This window comes from Molothrus ater, chromosome W (assembly GCF_012460135.2).
Source record: "Molothrus ater isolate BHLD 08-10-18 breed brown headed cowbird chromosome W, BPBGC_Mater_1.1, whole genome shotgun sequence".
Classification (NCBI taxonomy): domain Eukaryota; kingdom Metazoa; phylum Chordata; class Aves; order Passeriformes; family Icteridae; genus Molothrus; species Molothrus ater.
This window is the reverse complement of record NC_050510.2, coordinates 7,381,904-7,406,895: the sequence shown is the minus strand read 5'-3', so window position 1 is coordinate 7,406,895 and position 24,992 is coordinate 7,381,904. Positions and strand designations below refer to the sequence as shown.

The 24,992-nt window shown below is 43.4% G+C and overlaps 1 protein-coding gene across 3 annotated transcripts in view; it reads right to left on the bottom strand.

Annotated features, from left to right (window-relative positions):
- The window catches only part of LOC118701510 (ubiquitin-associated protein 1-like), an 87,159-nt gene that overhangs the window by 60,295 nt on the left and 1,872 nt on the right, over nt 1-24,992 (bottom strand). For all 3 annotated transcript variants that reach the window (XM_036406160.2, XM_036406163.2, XM_036406159.1), the window contains exon 2: nt 10,675-10,715. In XM_036406160.2, the coding sequence (XP_036262053.1) occupies nt 10,675-10,708 (34 nt within the window). In that variant the 5' untranslated portion in view covers nt 10,709-10,715. The remainder of the gene's footprint in view (nt 1-10,674; nt 10,716-24,992) is intronic.

The window sequence follows — 24,992 nt, the reverse complement described above, 5'->3', positions numbered from 1 at the left end:
GTTCAAAACAACACCTCCCCTTATAAGACATCTCCCCTTAAAGAGACTTCTTGTTTGTCTGAAATTGATACTACCCACTGAGAATACAAACACACGTTGTGGTACTTACATAGCAACACTGTTTTGGTACAGGAATGGACTCACACTGGAGAAGTTCGCGGAGAACTGTCTCCTATGGGAGGGACCCCACAGTGCAGCAGGGAAATGACTCCTCTCCCTGAGCAGTGGGAGAAACCACAGGTGATAAATGGACCATAACCCCCATTCCCTGTCTTCTTGCCTGGTCGGAGAAGGAGGAATGGTGGAGGGAAGGTGTTTTTAAGGGTTTATTTTACTTCTCATTACCCTGCTCTGATTTTGTTAGCAATAAATTCAATTAATATCTTTAATTTTAGTCTATTTTGTCTGTGACAGAATTTGGGGAGTGATTTATCCCAGTCTTTATCTCAACCCACAAACCATTTGTTAAATTTTCTCTCCCCTATGCAACTGGGTAGGGGAGTGAGCGAGCGGCTTTGGTGCGTGCCAGGCATCTGGACTGCATCAACCTACTACATGAAGTTAAAATCTGACATAGAAAGACAAGAATCCTTTTTCTGCTTGAACACACTGATGGGTAAGAGCGCAAATTGTTTTTAATGAAAGATTCTAAAGCAATAAGAAAAACCTATGTAGAGGAAATATTATACAAGCTACAGTTGTATAGTCACATCTTAAAGTGGAGCAATGAAAGGGGTTTTTTTAACTGTTATTTAATATGGCTGTTACCTACTTCATCTTTTGTGTTAGTTTAAAACAATCAGGGTTTTTTTTAGTGGGCAGGGGAAGCCACAGAGGCAGCTTCTGAGAGAAAGATGCTCAAAATTTCTACTTTGTCCAGTAGAGCCAATCCCTGAAGGCTCTGACAATAGACATGTTGCTGGCTCAATTAGAGAAGTTGATAAAGCCTCTGTGATGACATATTTAAGAAGGAAAAAGATGTGCACAGTCCTTTTCAACTAACTAATTCAACTAGTTGACAGGTGTCTGTTAAGGAAGGCAGGAGCCTCCCTTGAAATGGAAAATGTAAACCCCCTCCTTCCAAAATATAATTTTGAAATTAGGGAGCACTCAGGCATAGATATGGGAATAAGAATAACAGCTGTTTATTAGGAAAATTAAAAACACAAATGCAATAGTACAAACAAAAGAAAAACAACTGACGGAGTCAAAATACAACCTAACATGCTGTTGGTCAGGATGTTGGTAGCAGTCCAATTAAATGGTGGCTTAAGTCCTCCTGGAGTGACAGATATGGTCCTGTTGAAGCAGTGATCCTGTAGAAGTGTGTAGTTTTCCTCTGAAAGTCCGGTGGTGGTGTAGATGGCCCTCGTCTTCCTCTGGGAATCCAGTGGGATAAGGCTGTCTGTGGTGTTCTAAATCTCAGATTATATCCAGGTAGGAATGCTTGGCTCCTCCCCCGGGCAGAGCATCTCACAATGGGATTATGTAATTTTATCAGTCATGAAGTGAGATTTAATGGCCCATTAACAGAAGATATTTCTCAGAGGGAGGATTGGTTGTAGAAGAGATAAAGAAAACTGCCCAATTAACAGAAGATAACTGCCCCACCTCTATCAGATGGCAATAGAATACACACCCCCAGCCACATCTTACAACCTAAGACATTATCCACCCCTTACTCTATTAATATCTGCATCATACCCAAATCAATAAACTCTACACAATGAAACCTTACACACAGTTCTCACTTAAGACTAGGTTTCCCTGTGGTACACAACGGGCTTCTCCATCTTTCTGCATTACCCACCAAGTGTAACCAGGTCCTTGAGCAAAAACAATGCCATGGATGGGTTTACATTTGCTTGAGGTGGGACTAATCCAGTCTTGCCTAAAATACCATTCACTAGTACATGGACTTTATCTCCATCCACTGTGTGCAAGGGTTCAGACTGGACAGGACCAGCTCAATTGATGGACCCTTGGGTGTTGACCATTCAGGTAGCTTTGGCTAAGTTCATTTCCCAGTTCCTAAAGGTACCCCTGCCAAGTGCGTTCAGGATAGTCTTAAGTAGTCCATTCCATCGTTCAACTTTCCCAGCAGCTGGTGCATAAGGGATATGATATACCCATTCAATACCATGTTCTCTGGCCCAGGTGTTTATAAGGCCATTCTTGAAATGGGTCCTGTTGTCTGACTCAATTCTCTCAGGGGTGCCATGTCTCCACAGGACTTGCTTTTCCAGGTGCAGATGCTGTTCTGAGCAGTAGTATGAGACACAGGGTAGGTCTCTAGCCATCCAGTAGTGGCTTCCAACACGGTCAGCACATAGCGCTTGCCTTGGTGTATGTGGGGCAGTGTGATGTAGTCAGTCTCTCAGGCTTCCCCATATATATATTCGGACCAGCACCCACCATACCATAGGGGCTTCACCTACTTGGCCTGCCTGATCTCAGCACATGTCTCACAGTCATGGAAAACCTGAGAAATACTGTCCATGTTTAGATCTACCCCTCAGTCTCATGCCCACTTACAGGTAGCATCTCTGCCCTGATGACCTGAGGCATCATGGGCACATCGAGCTAGGAATAACTCTCCCTTGTGTTACCAATCTAAGTCTATCTTTGACATCTATATCTTTGCAGCCTGATCTACCTGCTTGTTGTTTCGGTGTTCCTCGTTAGCCCGACTCTTGGGGACATGGGCATCTACATGACAGACTTTCACAGGTAGTTTCTCTACCCTGGTAGCGATGTCTTTCCAGTCATCAGCAGCCCAGATTGGTTTTTCTCTACACTGCCAGTTGGCCTTTTTTCACCTTTCCAGCCAGCCCCAAAGAACATTAGCTACCATTCATGAATTGGTATAAAGGTATAGCTTTGGCTACTTCTCTCTTTCACCAATGTCCAGAGCCAGCTGATCAGCAATGAATTCAGCAAGTTGACTAGATCCACCTTCTCCTTCAGTAGCTTGTGCAACCTGTTGTATTTGACTCCATACGGCTGCTTTCCATTTTCGTTTCACCCGTACGATGCGACAGGAATCATCAGTGGAAAGAGCGTATTGTGTTTCTTCTGCTGGTAGTTGGTTGTATGGTGGAGCTTCTTCAGCCCATATCAATTGTCCCTGCTCTTCTTCATCAGTGAGACCAAAGTTTTCACCTTCAGGCCAATTTGTAATTACCTCCAAAATCCCAGGGCAATTCAGTTTTCCAATACAGGATGCTGTATTGTTGTAGTGCACTAAATAGCTTATTTAGTTGGTGTTTTTACCCTGGTGATGGGAAAATTTTACTGGGTATGTCAGGTCACATGGACCGTTTATTCCCCCTTTCTCATCACATGGTTTGTCCCCATACCCCCCCTCCCTTAGTGGTCTGTCCCACGGGTGGTCCCTCCCCTCGCCCCTCCCCAATGTTATCCCATTGGCCACGGTCCTCTTTCCCCGCCCCCATCACCTGGGGCATAAAACCCTACGGCAGGTGTGGTTCTGCCTCTTTGCTACCTGGGTGGTCGCTGCCACCAGAAGTGTCCTGTCACAAGCTAATAAACTGAATACTCATCTCCACGTGGCAAAGAGCGCTTCTCGTCTTTTATCTTCCGTCTATGCAATTCCATGTGGGCTTTAGTCCTGAGAAAGCCGGATTTGGATTTATATTAGCCCAGAGAACCACGGATTTATTGCACTGTATGATGAGAGCAATCCACTTGCTCCAGGTGGCATTGGTGGCATAGGGGGTAGAGGGAACCTTTGCTTTGAACATCCACCCCAGCACCGGTAGTCGGGGTACCAGGAGGAGTTGTGCTTCTGTGCCAATCACCTCCAAGGCAGCTTGAACTCCTTCATAGGCTGCTGAGACTTCCTTCCCTGTGGGAGTGTAGTTGGCTTCGGCTCCTCTGTAACTTCGGCTCCAGAATCCCAACGGTCAGCCTTGAGTCTCCCCAGGCACCTTCTGCCACAGGCTCCAGGACAAGCCACTGTTCCCGGCTGCAGAGTAGAGCACATTCTTTACCTCTGGTCCCGTCCTTACTGGGCCAAGTGCTACTGCATGAGCGATCTCCTGCTTGATCTGGGCAAAAGCTTGTTGCTGCTCAGGGCCCCAGTGGAAATCATTCTTCTTGCAGGTAACCAGGTAGAGAGGGCTCACAATCTGGCTGTATTCAAGAATGTGCATTCTCCAAAAACTTATGATGCCTACAAAAGCCTGTGTTTCCTTGCTGCTGGTCAGTGGAGACATTGCTGTGATCTTATTGACGACCTCAGTGGTAATCTGACACCATCCATCTTGCAACTTTACCCCCAAGAACTGGATCTCTCAGGCAGGTCCTTTGACTTTCCTCTTCTTAATGGCGTGGCCGGCTTCCAGTAGAATCTGGATGATCTTCTCTCCTTTCTCAAATATTTCCATTGATGTGTTCCCCCACACAATGATGTCATCGATACACTGCAGACGTTTGGGAGCTTCACCCTTTTCCAGTGCAGTCTGGGTCAGTCCATGGCAGATGGTGGGACTGTGTTTTCACTCCTGGGGCAGCTGGTTCCAAGTGTACTGTACACCCCTCCAGGTGAAAGCAATTTGAGGCCTGCATTCTGTGGCCATAGAAATGGAGAAAAACGCGTTATCAATGTCAATAGTGGCATACCACTTTGCTGCCTTGGAATCCAGATCGTACTGGAGTTCCAGCATGTCCGGCACAGCAGCGCTCAGCCGCGGAGTCACTTCATTCAATGCACGATAGTCTAGAGTCAATCTCCATTCTCCTTCAGATTTCTGCACAGGCCAAATGAGGCTGCTGAAGGGTGAGTGGGCCTTACTGACCACTCCTTGGCTCTCCAGCTCACGGAGGATTTTGTGGATGGGGATCACAGCATCTCGATTCCTCTGATACTGCTGGCAGTGCGCTGTCAAGGTGGCAATTGGTACTCATTGCTCTTCCACCCTCAGGAGTCCTACTGCAGATGGGTTTTCTGATAGTCTAGGCAAGGTGTTCAACTGCTTAATGTCCTCTGCTGTTGCATTGTGATTTCAAGGTTTACCTCAGAACCTCGGGTCCCTCCCCTGATAATTCCCTGCCAGGTGTGTCAGTTACCTCTCCTTTCCCCGGCTGAGTACTGTCTATCAATCTTGGCATTCCAGAAGGGCGTCAAGTGATTGGCAGATTCAAAAGATGCCCTCTACCCCTGGGGGGCATTGGGCCGTCCAGGTGTCCTTTGTCCCTTAAGACCTCCTCTCATGTACCTGGTTGGTGGGCTTCCTACCCCTTCCCTCCCCGTCTCCCTGGGGTTAAAAGAGCCAGCAACCACGTGGTTCGGAGAGTTCTGTTGGAGCTGTTGCTGGATTCCGAGGCCTGTGGGCCTGAATAGAACTCTGGATCAAAACCCTCCATCAGAACCGACTCCTTTCCTTTGCTATCACCTTAAAGCTTCTCCGCCAGAGGTAAACTTGAGGAGCAGACTCTGTTATGGGGGAAGCTCCATCCCGCAGCCACCGGAGTTCCTGCATGCCTGGACTTGTCTCCAAGCACCCAGCTGCAGCACACAGCTAGCCAAAGGTGTCTCTGGGGTGAAACACCACAGTTGCCACTATTTGGTTCAGCACCAAGGGCCAGACAAGCTCAGGCACATCCCATCCAGCTATATTGGTATTATTCCAATACTCTGCCTTTACAGTAGCTCTTCCAAAAGCCCAGCTGAATCCCTTTGGGTCTTTGTAATAGCCGTTCTGAAGGAAGACTATGCCCAGAATACACGGGGCCTCTGGGCCGGTCACAATAGGATGTTTTTGCCACTCCTTCCAAGTCAGGCTCACCTCAGCTTCCAACAGGGTCAATTGCTGCGATCTCCCAATCACCCCAGCAATGGAAACAGGTTCTGCCCCAACATGTCCCGATGGCATTAGGGTACACTGCGCACCAGTATCAACTATTACTTCATATTTTTCTGGCTCTGGTGTGCCAGGCCATCAGATCAACACAGTCCAAAAGACCTGGTTTTCCCATGCCTCTTCCTGGCTAGAGGCAGGGCCCCTCTAACCCTGGTTATTCTTTCTTTCCTGGATGTACATACTAGAGGTTCCTTCAAGGGAATCTGACAGATCATACCCAGCAGCTCAGTCATAGGAGTTTGAGGCTACCTTTACGTTAGTGGAACTCCTTCGATTAGTGTTTCCCTCCTTGAGTTGACGCACCCATGCTGCCAGGACAGAAGTAGGTTTCCCATCCCACCTCCCCATGGTCACACAGGAAGAACCACAGGTCAGCTTGTGGGGTGTATCCTCTCTCTCTAGCTGGGGGATGTTGGACTCTGACTTTGGGGCCTGTGACTCGCACTGGTGCCATATGGGAACTGTTCCTCCTCACCTCCTCTCTCCTCCTTTTTGAGGTCCTTAACCATGTCAGAGACATGAGCCTGCATTGGGCCATTGATCATACTCTCATAATTTCTAAGCTTGTTGACAACAGAACCTACTGTCTCTCAGTTGGTATTGGCATCAATCATTGCAATGAAGGTGGTGTATTGAGATGGCCCCAGATTTGCCAGATTCCACAAGATTTGCCCTGTGCACCTGGCCTTGTCAGGGTCATTAACATGCTGTCCATCTCTCCCAAAGAGTACCTCCAATACTGCCACTTCTCTCAGCTGTTGGATCCCTTCCTCAAGGGTCTTCCAGCACATTCTATGGTGGTGCTCCTGCATTCTCTCCCTATGGAAAAACCTTTCTCTTACACTCGTTAAAAGCCGCTCCCAGAGGGAAAGGGACCCTGGCTCCCTTACAAAAATCTGATTCATACATGAGTCTGGGGTCAAGGGTCCCAAATTCCTTGCCTCACCAACATCCAGTTGCACACTTGCACCCATAAGGTCCCAGAGCTGGAGTAAGCTGGTTGTATAAGCCTCACATCCCTGTCGTACAGTGTCTTTGTGCAGATTATGGAGACTTTCGTACGTCAGGGACTTGGTGATGATCTCAACTGTTGGCTCCCCTGTGGGTTGTGAGGGCCCTCTTTTGTTATCATTATCTGGGTGCTCTGATTTCATCTTGGACTTCCTCATTTCCACAGGGGCAACTGCTGCTGGCTGTGACTGCCCTTGCGGTTCAGCTGGAACCTGGATGGTTGTAACATCTGTGGGTTCTACTGCTGCACCATTAGACTCTCCTTCTTTGAGGTAGGGGAAGGGTTTCTCACCAGCTGAAGAAATGTACTCCTTCAGCATTTGGCTCATTTCACGCATCTCCTTCACCAGAACCCCCACTCAATCCAGGTGGTTCATTTCTGAGGTGGGCTGTGGGGCAGGGTCAGGCTCTGGGACAGCAGCATCCCTAGTCCCCAGGGCAGTGTCAGGTTCTGGGGCAGCATCCCTGTTTTCTGGGATAGGTGTCAGGGTGGTTATTCAAGTCAATCTTCACTTATCTCTGAATGCTAAATAGAACAGGCCTATCAGCAACACTAGCCATTGTATATCATTAGCGTTTAGAGAAGATTTGAACCCTTCAAAAACTGGTGGGGCAGACCCAAAGAACTGGGTGAAGGGTTGGGAGAAATTTTCACCCAGTGCCATTTCCTCCCAGTAAGTACCATTATTAAAGTAACCCCAAAAATACAGTTAGTGTGTGATAGCGCTGAATCCATGTGCCCGTCTTCCAGAGGAAGTTACAAATCCATTAGTTCCTCACCTTAGTAACGCATAAAGCAAAGTGGATAACAGCCACAGCAGCCTTAGTTATAGGACCCATGTTTAGATAAGGGCCTGCAAATGGGAGAAATATAGCCACAACCACGTGCCACCCGAACCAGGGTAAGCTAGACCACATGGTGACACTTAATGAGGTTTCTATATCAGCACAAAAAAATAGATTATTTAAGAACTGTTATTCCCTTTTTGTTCCTATGCCCTCGAGCTGCACATTGGGTGCCAAAATCTGTCTTTGTTTGAAAAGACAGGTGTCTGCTAAGGAAGGAAGAAGCCTCCCTTGAAATGGAAAATTTAAACCCCCTCCCTCCAAATTATTATAATTTTGAAATTAAGGGGCTCTCAGGCAAAGATATGGGAATAGGAATAATAGTTCTTTATTAGGAAAAATAAAAATACAAATGCAATAGTACAAAAAAACCCCAAAACAATACTGACAGAGTGAGAATATGACCTGACACCCTGTTGTTGGTCAGAGTTTTGGTAGAAGTCCAATTAAATGGTGGCTGCAGTCCTCCTGGAGTGACAGATGTGGTTCTGTTGAAGCAGTGATCCTATAGAAGGGTGTCGTTTTCCTCTGGAGACCCAGTGGTGGTATAGATGGGTCTGGGAATGCAGTGGAGAAGAAAGCTGCTTCTCTGGGAATCCAGTGGGAAAAGGCTGGCTCTGGTGTTCTAATTCTCAGATTATATCCAGGTAGGAATGCTTGGCTCCTCCCCCTGGGCAGAGCATCTCACAATGGGATGATGTAATTTTATCAGTAATGCAATGAGATTCAATAGCTCATTAACAGAAGATATTTCCTGGAGGAAGGATTGGTTGTGGAATAAAGAAAACTTCCCAATTAACAGAAGATAACTGCCCCACCTCTAACAGATGGTAATAGAATACACACCCCCAGCTACATTTTGCAACCTAAGACAGCTGCTCTAAACCTTTTGCCACAGTTCTGATTTTCTGAAGTTGCCAATAAAGTTTTTCTTCTTGTTTTGACCTCTTGAGAATATCTTGTTGGTATTTCTCCCATGCATGTAACTCAGAGTACATGAAAAAAACATAAGCCCTTTTAAGTGTCTCATCAAGTGACAATTTTGTTGTCTTAAAGTAGCAGAATTGAAACATTTCAGATAAAACCAGTTACTAGTTATAAATGGGGAACAGTTTTGAAACCAAGTAGAACTTAGTTTTCATGGTCACAAAACACACATAATTCTCAGAAATTGGAATTAGGAGCTTTCAAGTTATATAGTGACAGTGAGAATACAACAACAATATTAACATACTGCACTTGATATAACAAACCTTTTGTGCAATAGATGAGAGCTGTATTTCTAGATGGTACCAATTACTGAAACTTAAGCTTGAATTTCCAATTATTCAAATGACAAGAGCATTTGAAGTTACACACTTAGGCATAGTTATAGGTGTATGCTAAGAATACCTTCCAAAACAGGAAAAGTGTTCCTTCCTCTCCATCCATACCTTATGTTCCCATCTTCATCTCCATCTGAACACAGTCCTGAGTAGGTGCTTTAGGTGGCTCTGCTTGAGCAGGGTTTTGGACATGACCATCTCCAGAGGTCCCTTCCAACCTCAATCATTCTGTGATTCAACAACAGTCCTCTAACCTCCAATAAGCAGCTCAATAATAAGTACAAGAGATACATCAACTATATTGACTGATTCTATCAGCCTGCCAGAGACACTGAACTGATAAAAACCAGGTAGCTGTTCAACTAGATGCTTTACAGCAAGCCAAAATTCACTTGGTCAAAATAATTCTTAACAACCCTGGAGAAAACTGAAAAGAATTGCCTTGCTAATTACTTTAAACATAATAAGCCAAGGAAGTTGCTCTACTACTCCTCAGAAACAATACCATGACAGTGTCACTGGTATCATTAGGAACAGAAAGTACACAGAAGAGTAGACAAGTTAAGCAGCCAGCTTACAGTACCATTTATTTTGATTTTGTTATTTTGAAGCCAGGAGCATGTTCCACCACAGCATACTGTTTTGAGAAATATTTAAGACAGATTGCATTCTAGCTCTGAGCAGTGTCTTTGCTAGTCTGGTTTAGGAAGCAAAAGAGAAGTAAAAATAGACTCAGAAGACAAGCAGATCAGAATGTTCATAGATACAAGAGAACAAGTGGTAAAAAGCTGGCAGATAGCAAATAAATAAATTCATTATCTTGCAGCAGGATCACTGGGCCACAAAGGAGACCATATAAAAATTGAGTTTTGATTGGTCATTTTTATTAATCCTTAACCACATATTTAAGTGAGGCATTTCTTATTCTGTAGTTCAACTTTTTACTTGCAAGACTGAATAAAAAGCTGAAAGAAAAATGGAATTCCCCAGGACCCTCTTATCAGAAAGATTACCCAGAAAGATCAATGCTAAGTTTCTATAGCATGAAAAATTGTGTTAGAAATTTCACATGAACTGCCCTGTACTGCATTGAATGATTGCTAATTTGAAGAAGATACATGACATACAACAAACTGGACTTTAATGTTCCACAGAAATATTAATCCTCAAGAGATAAGCACATATACAGGTAAATAATTTTTATTGTACCAATCATCTTCATGACACTATGCATCTCAAATGTGGAAGAAAATATTCTCTTCGCTTGCCTGCTGAACCAGATTAGTCTAATTTAGGAAAAAAATTCACTGCTGAGCAAAAAGCATAGTTCTATGATATATTAAAAGCTTCACTTTCAATCCAGCTGTTCACGTGACTTCCATAGAAAGGAGCTACAAATCTAGTGTCCACTTCAGTAAACATCAAATCAGTATCACAACTGCAGTTCAGCTTTGATTTTGAAGGGGGAAGTGAGGGGAAGGAGAAGGTATTATTCTGTCATGAGCTGAACAGATTAGTTTCTATGGACTATCTAGGCTGGGACATGAGTCAGCAGCAATAGTAGGATTCATCTTATTGAAGAGACAGGGATACCAAATTTTACTTACCATGAGACTCAGATCCCAACTTCTTAGAAGCCATTTAGAACCTGAAAAACATTTTAAAACAGCTTTAGCAACATGTAGTACAGCATAAGCCTATGCAGATCTACACTGTCTTATCTCTAGATTAAGGGACATGTTGCAGACACTTACTGTTTATCCTGTTCCCAAGACAGATAAGAAAAATTCTTTTATAGCTCTGAAAATTGATTAGGCAAATAACTTAGCCCAGGGTACTGTCAAAATGAAGAAGAAAGGTCAAAACAGAGCCAAGAAGCAGCTAGATTGATCAGAAAGGCAGTTTTCCAGATCACAGTGCTCAGAGGCTGCTCTGTCCCAGCACCATAGAGCACACCCTGTCTCCCCTAGCATTAAGACTAGCCCTTCCTACCGGAAATACCACACTTATCCTCTTCAGTTTAATCCTCACTGCTCTAAAAAGGGATACTATCATACTAGGTATGCAGTCAGCCAGCATGGCACTTGTCTTGACACACTGGATAATGCACAATAGAGCTATATAATAAATGGTACCATTAGGAAGATATTTTTGGATACACACAAGAAAACAATGTTAACAAGATGCCTCATTCACTGCCCACAGAATTTTATTAGCAACTTAAAATTTGGATGCAAATCCTACATGGTCAAGATGTTAAACACAGAAGTGCCTAGCCAGCTTTTAACAGTCAGCCTGCCCTGAGAAAGAGCTAATCCAGGATGCTCATGGTGTGTTCAATAACATAATTGGTTCTTTTGCTAGATTAGAAATACATCACAATACCTATCTTAAGATACCACAGCATAATTCTTCAAATAAATTATTTTTAAAGTCCTCCTTGTGGCATTATACATAACAAAGAATCAGAGTTTCCCTTTGTTTCTGAAGCCCTCCAGCTATATGAAATATCCAACAGCCATTCTTCCAAAACATTATCTGGTTGTTGTGGTTTAACGTTGTTTGGTTTTTAGTTAAGGAAAAAATCCATGAGCTACAGAAGTAATTCCCTGTAAGGACCTTGGCAGCTTCCTTCAGACCTGACAGAACCAACCAGCTAGCTAGTTTTGAATATTGACACCCTGTTAAATCACTTAAGAGAGCTGAATATGGTTCTGTGAAATCACATTTAAAAATGAACAAACGCCAGGAAAAACTCTCTTGCTTCCAGCTTTTGAACAGGTAACTGGACGCTGGCAGAACTGGGCTCTGCTCCGCCGCACAGCCTGGCCAGCTCAGCCCGTGGCACAGCTCAGCTGAGATTCTGCCACGAGCGAGTTCCAACCACGGGTGATGGGCCAGACCGGCTCTGCTCGGCTTCGGGTGGAGCCAAACCGGGCCCTGTTCCAGCCGTGAGCTGCCGAGCTATCCTGCTGGCACCGTGGAAAATCATGAGGCTAAGAACAGAGGCGGCCCTGCAGCCCCACGGAGAAAGCAGCCCCGCGGCTGGAATTGAACGCGGCAGGGGCCGGAAAACAGCCACGCAGTCAAAGCAGCCACCGCCCGGCAGAGATCACATGACCATCCACAGGGCTGGGTGAGACATTAACTCTTTCAGTGCACAGATGAAACTTGCAGACATCAATCCTCTCTAGAGTGAGAGAAAAAGGACATGGGGAAGACACGTAAAGAAAACAACATGGAGACACCGAGGTCAGTGAAGAAGGAGTCAAATCCCAGATGGGAGGAGAATGAGGAGATGCCTTAGTCTTGGGCTGAAATTCTCTTGTAAGGCTATGGTGAAGATATAATTAATACACAACACTTTTTTCCTGTAACTCATGAAATGCATTGGGGGGATGTAGCATTCTAGTCATAGCCGTGAGCAGAAGCACCAGTGTTGAAGCAAGCAGATGTTGACGTAGCTGTGATCTAATGAAAAGCTTGAACAGAGAGAGATGAGAAACCTGGCCTCAGGGATGGGAGAAGAAAACCTCTGTTCCCAGAGATAAAACAAAAAAAACTTTTGTTTCTATACTAGAACAGCTCATCCTTAAAATTGCACCCCAATAAGCTGAGATGACCCATGGTGGTAGTTGTGGGAAGACTACCAAACCATGGGAGGGACTTCACGATTGCGGATTTCTGGCCAGCTGCTATTCGTGAAAATTAAAACCATGAGAGAACTGTTTCTTGTGGAAAAGTCTCCATGGCATGGCATGAGAGACTTCTCTCCCTAAGTAAACTGAAGAAAGATTATTTTAGAAGTGGTAAACTGACTGAAAATACCAAATTTTGTCTCTTTACGTTGTCAGTGGGAAAAGAAAGAGGAGTTGGAGGGAGAAGAAGTGTTCTGAAGGTTTATTCTGATTTATTATTTTTCTTTTAGTTCTGTTAATAAAGTTTTCTTTATACCCTTTAAAGTTTTGAGCCTGCTTTGCTCTCCTCCTAATCCTTATCTCCCAGCAGAAAATGAGTAAATAATTCTAGTGGGTGCACTGGCGTTTGGCCAGTGCTAGACCCACTACACTGGTACACCCCACCAGCAGCAGACAGCACTCAAAGCACAATGTGGAGCAGATCTAACATTCACATCCATCATTCCCCTATCAAGATCTTACTCTTAGCCTCATTGTTTCCATTGCTGATTCTAACTACTTATGTTACTTTAAAGGGTGTCATAAGGTGAGGATTATACAGACATCTTAGCTATTCCTCCTGATAGCTGCTGACACATCTGGAGGCAGGAAGAGCCAGTTTCAAGTACTTTAGGAAAGCCCCTTTTGCTGTGCTCTGTGGAATCCTCTGAATCCTTCCCCCTCAGGGAAATCCCCAGGGCCTTGCCTTGGAATAATATACCATAGTTTTCCTCACCTAGGCTAAAGAGAGGACCTAGCCCATGGTGCTCTGCAGCACTACTGCTGATCTACATTAGATTTCTTCCCTCATTGGCCAGTTGACACTGCCCACCCCAATTATTCATCCCTCGTTCCCCCTGCAGGTTGCTGCCCTTTACCCTGCCCTTTACCCTGCCCTGTGCCCTCAGGTCATTGGTCACTGACCCCATACTTAAGTCTGTGCAAACCACATGGTTTTGTCTTTGCCCCTGATCCCTTCAGCGTGCTTTGGAATAAACCTTCACTGGAATACATTATACAAAGATCCTTCTTGTCTTTCCTATGCTGAGCTATCTGTGGCGTGTGTGTGTGCATGGACTTGAAATGGCTGTTCTGGTGGCCTTACTCTGAGCGGCTTCTGAAGGAGACGCTTCAAAGAAGGTTGCAGCATTTCTACCACCCTGCCACTCTGCAACAGTGCTCACGTCCCTTTCAACATTTTGTTGAAATCAATAGGTGAACCAACGATATTGGCTAATGGAATTTCAACACACAGCTAAAGCCAAAGCTGTATGGAGATTACCTGGGTGCAACCAGACTGTGAAACACAGTGAGCAGGCGCTGGGCCATGGGCAAGTGTGTCATGCTGGGCAGCTCCAGGTCTACCTTGTACATAAAAGTGTCATTCTGCTCAACATTTGTCAGGCTCCTCTCAGCACATCTCACCATTTCAGTCAACACTAGCGTTATGTCCAAAACCAATCCACTAAAGCCAGAGAACTGGTTTCAGCACTAGCTGGCAACTGCTTCTCAGAAGCAAACAAAACATAGCAGTTTCAAAGGCAGAAGAAAAAGGTGGTGAAACAGTGCTGAGCCTGCCACCTCAGGAAGGATGTTAAGGGCAAAGCCACAAGACCACCCAGTACAGTTGCATGTCAACCACTAGAGATGAATGGGCTTTATTAGTCCCAGTGCCACAGAGGGGGAGATCAGACTGCAGACTACAGCACCCTGAATACCTTGAATACTACCTACACATGAAATAGGCTGCACCTTTCAGACACAGATCACACTGTCAGACAAGCTGCTACATTGCTAGTTCCTCTGTATGAGAGTAGCAATTAAGATGCCAACTTGATATGTTATTATCAAAAAAGCCAGGCCACATGTGAAATCATACAGATTCCATGTACCTCACTGGTCTTCTGTATGTCATTGGAGACTGTGAGGCACTGTCTGCAAGCATGTACTATGGCTGCCCATCATTCACTACTATTATAGCAGAGTTGAACTTGGGAGAAGGCCTCTACACACTTTCTTTAATTTCTCCAAGTTTGTCTTTCTTCTAGTTATTACCTCAGACTGAAAAGCAAGTGCTACTTTTCTAAAGGATTTCATTTTTTTAATGAAAGTAACCTACTCACTTTGGCAACTCAATTGACAAGGAAGTTTTTTTCAATGCAGAACCAGTTATCTACAGGCAATAGGGTTTATGCTGTCTATCTCATTTACCAGAAGCATCTTACTCCAGACTGTACCTACATAAAGGACATTGAAAAGAAAATTCAAAGAGATAATTTTTAGAATGGTAATTTATAACCCTTCTCCAGTAGGCCATTGCAAGGACATTTTAAGTTTACCATCTCACACACTGATCTTGGGCAACAGAACATTAAGTTACCATGACAAAATCAATTTACTCCAGGGACACTAGTAGCAATGCATAAAAATCCTGCAAAGATAAAGATGTGCACATCTAGCATCCAGGGAGGTTTTCAATAGTATATCAATCCGGAGCTGCATAAATCCTTGGATGCATCCTCAGTGTCAAAATATCCCACATAAACAATAAGTATCTTGCTTTTGTTGGCAATCTTGTAGTAAAATCCTAGTGCAGACCAGGCATCTGCATTAAGTTTAAGGCACAGTGGGAAAAAATTATTCCTCTGCCATATTCAACACCTTATTTTAACTACAGAACTAGCTAAGGCACATAAATAGCAAACTAATCATGAAATGCACCATTTCCAGAGAGACAATCACACTGTAGATTCAGGTAACATTTGAGTTTATATCACGCTAGCTCTTCCTGATGCACTGCGTGTGTACTTATTAAGATACCATTACTGCAGAAGGCACTGTCAGAATTGTTAAACACTGCACACAGTAACACTAGAACAGGCTGCCAGCCACATTTCATCACCTTTCCAAAAAACTTTTAGTTAAAATAGTGTCTTACAACTAATCAGATTTGATAGGCTATTCAGAGACCACTATTGTCGTGATCGGCGGAAGAATTGCCTCACATAATATGCGTGAACAGCAAATCCCAAAGTTTATTGATAGCTCACACATATTTATATTGGTGTTAATGAAGCTTATACATATTGCAAAAGCTGAGCTCATTATTGGTTAAAGCACACTTAGATCAACCACACCTACTTCTATGCTCTAATGATTATTTTGTTTCTATGTTTACATTCTTATAGCTACTCTACCTAGGCTATCTTCATTTTCTGGCAAACGATTTTCTCCCCCATCTTCCTGTTTCAGCGAAGGTCACCATGACCTCTGCCAGTGATTGGCCACTGGTTACTTAATCCCCAGCTTGTTTCCCCTATCCTTATCCAACGGTATCACATCCAAGTGGCCTTTCTCAGCTAGCTAATTATCTACAAAGCTCTCCACACACTATCATAAGCATCTTGCTGTTGCTCTGTCTTGCTGGCTTGGAGGGAAAAAGAAAAATTTAAAAATTGCAGCCAGTTAGAAAGTTACTGATGTTGCTACTATGCTTCTGGGTCTGAACTATATTTGCTTTAGTCAAAGTTGCTACACTGTGCAGTAAAGGTTTGTTTACATTTGTTACTGCTCTTTTAGAAATTTAAAGGACTTGCTCCCAAAGCCTTACTCCAAATGAGTTAATGGAAGACTGCAGCCCTATCATTGTTGCCTCTGGAGAACAAAGTCCAGAACAGGATGCTGAAGGGCATCTGTGGGAATGGCACATAGGGGAACAAATTTTGGTCTGATGCTTTACTTCATGCTATAAGTTGACAAAGAACATAAAACACCTTTCCTGATCTAGGGAAACAAGTTAGTTGCATAGTACTACAAGGTTTTCTTAAAGCCACCTACAAGCTCACTCCTATAAATGTAGACATCCTTAGCCTCATTCTCTCATTCTTGGTTCTGGCTAATTATCTGAAGAGGAGATCAGGACTACAGGTGCCTAGAGTTATAAGCAACTTTAATGTCAGCAGCCACCAAGGCAACCTCTTCCCTTCCTGTATGTTCATTTTCCACTTAACACTGAGTCAACAGGGCAACATTTTTAAAACCAGACAGTCAGAGGAACACCGCATACCAAAGCCCAAGATGAGAGCAGAGGATCTCAGAGTTATGATAGAAGGGGAGGAGGGGGACTTATACAGGGAAACAACCACAAAAACAAACAAAAAACATACAGATGCAGAAACAGAGAAGTGACAAGACAAAACTGATGACAGAAACAACTGACACAAAGAGAGAGATGACAAGTTGGAAAGGCTTGAAGGGACAACACAGGTAACCAAGACAGCCCACCTGACATGTCACCACTTAAACCTGAATGACTATTTACTTGTGCTGCCAGATAACAAGGAGAACATAGAGAAGTTTGACTTGGTGCAGGCAAGGTATCAAAGGGAGAGTCTCATAAACAGATGAAGAAAAAATTTACTACCATGAGAAGCTGATAGGAAGTTGGGGTATTTTTCAATTATAATTTTATTTTGATGTTCTTTCTACTGGTGTTTTTCTTGAAGTTTATATCTACATTCCTTTCCTTCTGAAAGAGCTCTGACTGGTCAAATTGGAAGCATCCTATTGATAATGGTACCTGAAACACCTTTCTCAGTGATAACTCAAGCCAATTTAACTATTTGTTGAGAAGAATTGGTCTTTTGTTGCTATATCCTTTATTTTGGGGTGCAACTGTGTCTAGATTCCAGACCACATGAATTTTCTGAAGTAACTCCCACCTTCTGAGGAAAGTATTATGGGTCAGAGGAAATCAAAATGCCCCAAGTTATCAACTATAATCAATGTAGCACATCTGTGATTTTCAGAGAAAAAAAATCTTGCAATTTCCATTTTGCCTCCTGATACTCATTGTGTAGCCTAAGAATGCACAACTGAGGATGCACCATTCACTCTGAAAACTACAAAAATACCCGAAAAACCCCAACTTTAAAGAGATTAATTTTTGCTGCCTATATTACATTCATTAACTATTACTGATTGTACAGTGAAAAGCAGTTTAATTCCAGTGATTGATTTCTAATGCACCACAGGTATTTCAGATTTAGACAGTGGTTTAAGTTTTTACTGTAACTACTTGTTTCAGTGCAAGTGAAAGGCTAAACCAACATCAGCATTCTGTATATAGTGCAAGACAGAGCAACAAGATGTTTGTAACAGTGGTCCCTGAATAGCCTTTCAAATCTGATAAGTTGCAAGACACTATTTTAATTAAGTTTTTTGAAAAGGAGGTGATGAAATGTGGCTGGCAGCCTGTTCTAGTGTTACTGTGTGCAATGCTTAAAAATTCTGTTTGCTGTATATACAACAAAACCAGAAGTAGACAGTGCCTGTTGCTAAGATAAAACAAAAGTCAAGGTTCTATCAAAGCTTTCCACCTATGTAAGCATTCCATTATTGCTACACAATTGAAGTCTCTGAGACCAACAATAAAAAGCTGATCAGTCTACTAACAGTGCAAAACGGATTCTGTTTTCATTTATTGCAGTCTCCAAATGGATGACATCAGCCCAAAATCTGCAGCAACTGCTTCTACTTTGTACCTCTTACAATTCTGCAAACAAGCAGAGTCATCTACATGGAGATACTCCCCTTTCATAAAGCAGTGATATTGAGCCACTGATAATAGCTCTTTGGATAAAGTAATTGTACAGGTATATTTGACACATTGCAACTACACCTCCTGCAGAAAAAAAAAGCAAACATCACTATGACCAGTCTTAACAGAAAAAAAAAGTTTAAAATACATTTACTGCAATCCAAGAGATAAAGTACATTAAGGTTCTTGGTCTATTTTAAGATCAACAAGAACAAACCAGACCGTCCTTGAAGCAAATGCTGGTAGGAAGTTTCCATTCAATTTTCAGTATTTGCTAGTGTGGAGGCCCTGGGGGGCATCCCCTAAGTTAGGGAGACACAAGAAGCTTCCCTCAAAGCTGTTACATCCCATTGGCTCCTTCCCCTGTTCCTATGTCTGTTCCTATGTCCCTGAGCCACTCCTCCCTATTCCCTGATTGGCCCTTATCTTTGTACTGCCCCAAGACCAGGGTCAGCCCCTGGGCCCCTCGAGGGAGAGAGCTGGACCCTGAATGTGTGTGCCTTGGACCCGAACATCTCACCGTGTGGCTGAATTAAACATCTGTGGATATTATGCAAAGGCCCTTTTTGCTTCTTTACCTTGGACTTTACTAGCAGCAATTCAGGCTGCTACATGCTGGTTGAAGCAAATTTAATGACATGTCTCCATCTTATGGGATACAAGTGGTCACCTTACATTTAACCAAATGCAGAGTAGGGGTTACACTGACAACAGTGGAGGGGGGAAGGGATTACATCTCTGTGGCATACACACTCCATGGATCAAAAACCCAAGCAACTGTAACAAGAGATCTAAATTTGAAGGACAGTCCATAACATCAAACTAATTCAGTTATTTCCAGTGCAATGACTGAGGAGCAGAAGGACAGGAATCAGTAAAATAGCACTTTTAAAAATGTTTCCAGAATAAATGAGTAGGAAAGACATGGAGAAAAGAGCCACTGAAGAGTAGGTCTGCATGAAGACCACATTATTGGATTACAAGACAACACTCTAGTGATGGCAATAACATCCTTATATAGGACTTCACATGCAGATGTTGGATAGCATCTTCCTAGCAGTGACAAACATTAGGAGAAATCGATTCTTCAAATTGTGCCATTGCTTAGCATGACATAATGGGCAACTAGACCTTCTGCTTCAGTACATATCGGTCAATGGGAATTTAAAGCAGAAGGCAGCCCTTCCATACACTCTCAGAGAAGCATGGCATCTCTCACTCTTGTTCCATATGGCTTCATTACATTAACATTAGACACCTGTAGCTATGCAGCTATCTTCATGTCATGTCCCACTTTGGTCATATCGTCTCTCACAGAATCCTTCTGGACAAACTGTCCAGCACACAGCTGGATAAACACACCGTGTGATGGGTGAGCAACTGGCTCACAGGTCAGGAACAAAGGGTTTTAGTGAATGAGGTAACATTAGACTTGTGACCTGTCACTAGTGGGGTTCCACAGGGCTCAATTTTAGGCCCTGTCCTCTTCAACATCTTCATAAATGACTTGGACACAGGACTGGAAGGGGTACTAAGCAAGTTTGCATATGATACAAAACTGGGAGGAGCTGTTGACTCCCTCAAAGACAGGGAGGCCCTGCAGAGAGACCATGGCAAATTAGAAGTCTGAGCAGTCACCAACTATATGAAGATCAACAAGGAAAAGTGCTGGATTCTTTACCTGGGATGAGACAACCCTGGGGAATGAGACGCTGGAAAGCAGAGCCATGAAGAGGGACCTGAGGGTCCTGATTGATGGCAAGTTGAATATGAGTCAGCAGTGCCCTGGCAGCCAGAAGGGCCAACCATGTCCTTGGGGTGCATCAGGCACAATATCACCAGCTGGTCAAGGGAGGTGATTGCCCTGCTCTGCTCCACATTGGTGTGGCCTCACCTTGAATATCATGAGCAGTTTTAGCCACCACAATATAAGAAAAGCATTAAACTATTAGAGAGCATCCAAAGGAGGGCTGTGAAGATGGTGAAGGGCCTTGAGAGGAAGATGTACAAGGAGGGGCTGAGGGGAGACCTCATTGCAGTCTACAACTTCCTTGTGAGGGGAAGAAGGGCAGACACTGATCTCTTCTCTCTGGTGCCCAGTGACAGGACCTGAGGGAGTGGCCTGAAGTTGTGTCAGGGAAGGTTTAGGTTGGATATTAGAAAAAGGTTCTTGACCCAGAGGGTGGTTGGGCACTAGAACAGGCTCCCCAGTGAAGTGGTCACAGCATCAAGCCTGACAGACTTCAAGAAGTGGTTGGACAATACTCTCAAGCACAGGGTGTGACTCTCAGGGATGGTCCTGTGCAGGACTGGGAGTTGGATTTGATGATCCTTTTGGGTCCCTTCCAACTCAGCATATTCTGTGATTAAAGACACTGCACTTGCTAAAAGCACATACTATTTGGGCTGTTTAAGGATATAAGGCTCTTAACTGATAATAGACAGCTCTATTCCTCCTTCAAGATCCTGATGGTATATTTGGGACATAAGTTCATTTGCCATACATTTCACCCAAAAATAAGGGAAAATGCTACAAGGGTAAGAAAACACAGTACACTAATGCACCAATTTTCAATCACCAAATGACTTACCAGCCATATAAGTTTCCAATGAAGCTGAAGCTTTTATACCACACAAACCTCTAGAACTACAAGTTTCAGAGGCAAGAACATAAGAAAATCAAAAAATACTTATAGACAGCCTCGTGGTCAAGGCAGATAAGTGCAAGCTTTTTCTTTGGCCAGAGACTGATGTGTTGAACAAGAGTCTAGAAGATGCACCTATTCTAAATTCCCATTTAACTGTTGCGGCAAATGGGTGACTTTGTTAAAATGGACCGTTTCCAAAAAGAGAGCCCTGTCACAAGAGAAAAGAATCTGCAACTAATATCTAACACTGGCCTGACTTCCAAACACAACATATAAGGAGATAACACAGGTTCTGACAACTCCAAGAACAGATGTGGGTTTAGTGTAGTTCCTACTATTGACTGCTACCCAAGCAATTTAAAGATCATCTAAATAGATAAGCAGAAAAGAAAAAATAGTTTACATCTTGTTTTGGCCTCGAGATCAGCTTCACTAATGTAGAAGATACATCACCACCAAGAAATGGGTGTCATGGTTTAAGCCCAACTGGCAACAAAAGTACCACACAGCTGCTTGCTCACTTCCACCCCACCCTAGTGGGAACGGGAGGGGAATGAGAAAAAAAAAAAAATAAAACTCATAGGTTGAGATAAGAACAGTGTAATAACTGAAACAAAGTAAAGTTTAAAATTATAATTATATTCATTAAAATGGGGAGGAAAGTGAAAGATAAACCCCAAGAAAAATGACTGATGCGCAATTGCTCTCTACCCACTGACTGATACACAGCCCATCCCCGAACATCAATCAGCCTTTGGGTAAATCCTTGTAGTGGGTCGACCCTGGCTGGATGCCAGGCACCCACCAAAGCTGCTCTCCCACTCCCCTCCACACTGGGACAGGGGAGAGAAAATATAATGAAGGGTTCATGAGTTGAGGTAAGGACCAGGAGGTCCCTAAATACCATCATGGGCAAAAAAGGCCCTAATTAGAGATATTAATTGAATTTATTGCTACCAAAATCAGAGCAGGATAATGAGAAGTAAAATAAACTTTTAAAAACACCTTCCCCCCATCCCTCCCTCCTTCCCAGCTCTACCTCCTCCCCAAGCAGCACAGGGAGACAGGGAATGGGGATTATGGTCATTTCATCACCCATTGTTTCTCCCACTGCTCAAGGAGAGGAGTCTTTCCTTGGCTCCACCGTGGAGTCCCTCCCACAGGAGACAGTTCTCCACAAACTTCTCCAGCATGAGCCCATACCACAGGCAACAGTCCTCCCCAAACTGCTGCAGCATGGGTCACTCTTCCATGGGGTGCAATCCTTCAAGGACAGGCTGCTCTATCATGGGCCACACTCTCCACAGGCCTCCCACAGGGTCACAGCCTTCTTTCAGGCATCCCCCTGCTCTGGCCGTGGGTCTCCTCCATGGGTTGCAGGTGGATCTCTGCATTCCCATGGATCTCCATGGGCTGCAGGGGGACAGCTGCTTCACCATGGTCTTCACCATGGGCTGCAGAGGAATCTCAGCTCTGGCACCTGGAACAGCTCCTACCCCTCCTTCTCCACTGACCTTGGTGTCTGCAGAGTTGTTCTTCTCACATGTTCTCACCCCATTCTTATTTGTCTGCAATTAGAACTGCACAATCACTTTTTTCTTTCATCTTAAATATGTTATCACGGAGGTGGTACCACCGCTGTCCCAGCTGTGCTCCCTCCCAGCTCTTTGCACAGCTTCACTCTGACAGAGCATGAGACACTGAAAAGCCCTTGACTCAGGGTAAGCCCTGCTCAGCAACAGCCAGAACATCAGTGTGTTATCAGCATTATTCCCATACTGAATCCAAAGCACAGCACTGTACCAGCTGAGAAGAAAAAAGGAACTCTATCCTGACTGAAACCAGGACAGGGTGGTAAACTAGACTGTAGTAAACCCCATAGATTTAGGAAAAGCACCATGGAGGATATGAACAATAGGAATGCTGAAACAGCAAAAGAAAATTCCTGTTTTCTTACCTCTGTAACCCTATAAGGCAATGTCATGTTAACCCCTTACCCATTGGTCAAGCTTGGATCCTTTCCAACCCTATAAAAGAAGCATACTGTACCCCATTAGTTGAGAAAGAAGAAGAGCAGAGACCCTTCACGGACCTCCCCAAATAAAGCCATCTTCGTGGAACAGCCTGCGCCTTCTCCTTCTCCTCTCTCTCCGTCTGCTGCAGCCTCAAGCCCAGGGCACCACTACCTAGCAAGCAGAGCTGAAATCCTGAGAGCTTGCAATCACTATAGAGCTGATAATCACCATGCTTGCTAGATGGTAGCCCTGCGGCCTTGGCATGAGCGAGCTAGCCTCGGGCACCCAGTCCCTACCCAGGGACTGAGCTCCTGAGCCCTAGTGCTCTGCATTATGATAAGGCCAAATAAGAGGCTTTATTACTAGACCATTTCCCCCTCCTTGAAATACAATAGGAGCAACACAGACATTTGCATGATAAACCATGCCAGAAAATATAAATATGCTGTGGAATTCCTACATTTTAGGGGGAAAAAAAGAAAATATGATCTAGCACTTGTACTACTAGTGAGGGCTATAATAATCTAACAATGCAGTAATGAAACAAGTCCTAAATTTGATGAGCACAGCAACTGCTTTTAACTACTATTTTCCTATATCTTAAGTCTTGAATAACAAATGCTTACCAGTTCTGAGAGCTTAAAATAATCAGATGGAAAGCATTTAGTAATTATAAACAAATTTAGCTACTTCAACTTAATTAGCATAAGACTTAATACTACTCTGAATGAGTAAAATATTTAACAATACTTTAACAATTTACAGAGTGTTTATAAACTAGGAATCTAGTTTTAATTTAGAGTTCAGAATTTATGAAAAAAATCAAGTTAAACAAAAAAGCACAATCTCTATGTCTAGATTAAGCGTGCTGCTAACACTTAGCATAACTGGTCATATGCATACTCTTAGAAATCCAACCTCACAAACTCAGGGAACAAACTTCACCAGTCATTTCAGTCATGACTTCATCTGCTGCTAGCCTAGAGATGCCAAATGGTGCAAGCACAAACATATACATTAGGAAAGGGCTTAAATCAAATCTTTCACATAATCTACTAGATAGTTATCATGAATGCTGATCTTCAGCAACATAAACCAGACTAACCAGGAGCTCACAACTCTTTACTAGCTTCCATGAAAACATCTACTAATAGCTAAACAGCTTAAGTATATTCAGACCATCTTCCAGCTGAAGAACTGACTGCTTCTTGTATAGGACTCATGTTCTTCTGATATGCCCACTTAAAATGTTACTCTGGTGTAAGAATTTCCGATACAAAATGTAGTTGAGAAAACATAAGCTCAGAATTTCCATTTTAACTCAGTTAGTTAAAAACTGTAGCACTACTAACGCAACATTGGCATTTTGAACCAATCTGCTTTCCCCTCCAGAAAAGATTTAAACCAAAGTCAGAGAAATTATATTCTGCTTCCCTTTTTAAACACATCCGTGTTTCAAGTACATTGCAAGCTTAAAGGATTCCAAAAAGACCTTGTAGCCTTACAAAAAAGGGAAAACACACACAAAAAAAAAACCCCACCATTATCAAGTCTGGACATTAAGCTGTTCTTTCAAAATTTCCCAACCACAGGAAAGACAGTATTTCTTCACATTAAAGAAAACACCTTCCCTATGCAAGCAAGGATTTGGAATAAATCTGATCATTTAAGCGAGGGAAAAGTCCCAATGTTCAGTTTCTCTTAGGAGACCTCATACAAGACTATACTGACTGCAAAAGGTCATTAGGGACACAGAACATGAGGTTATTCAAACCAAGTCATGGGGTCAAAGCATGAAGCAATGCACTTGCTTACTAGAGAAGATTACCTACCTAAGTAGTTAACACACAACTGTGAGCTCACCCTTCTTTACCTTTTCTTCAAAAAATCGTTTTCAAAAACCTCTTTCAGAGCTTTTCAATTACAGCTCCATTAGACCTTCTTTACACTGACATTGATCTGAATTGCACAGATCAATTTTAAATA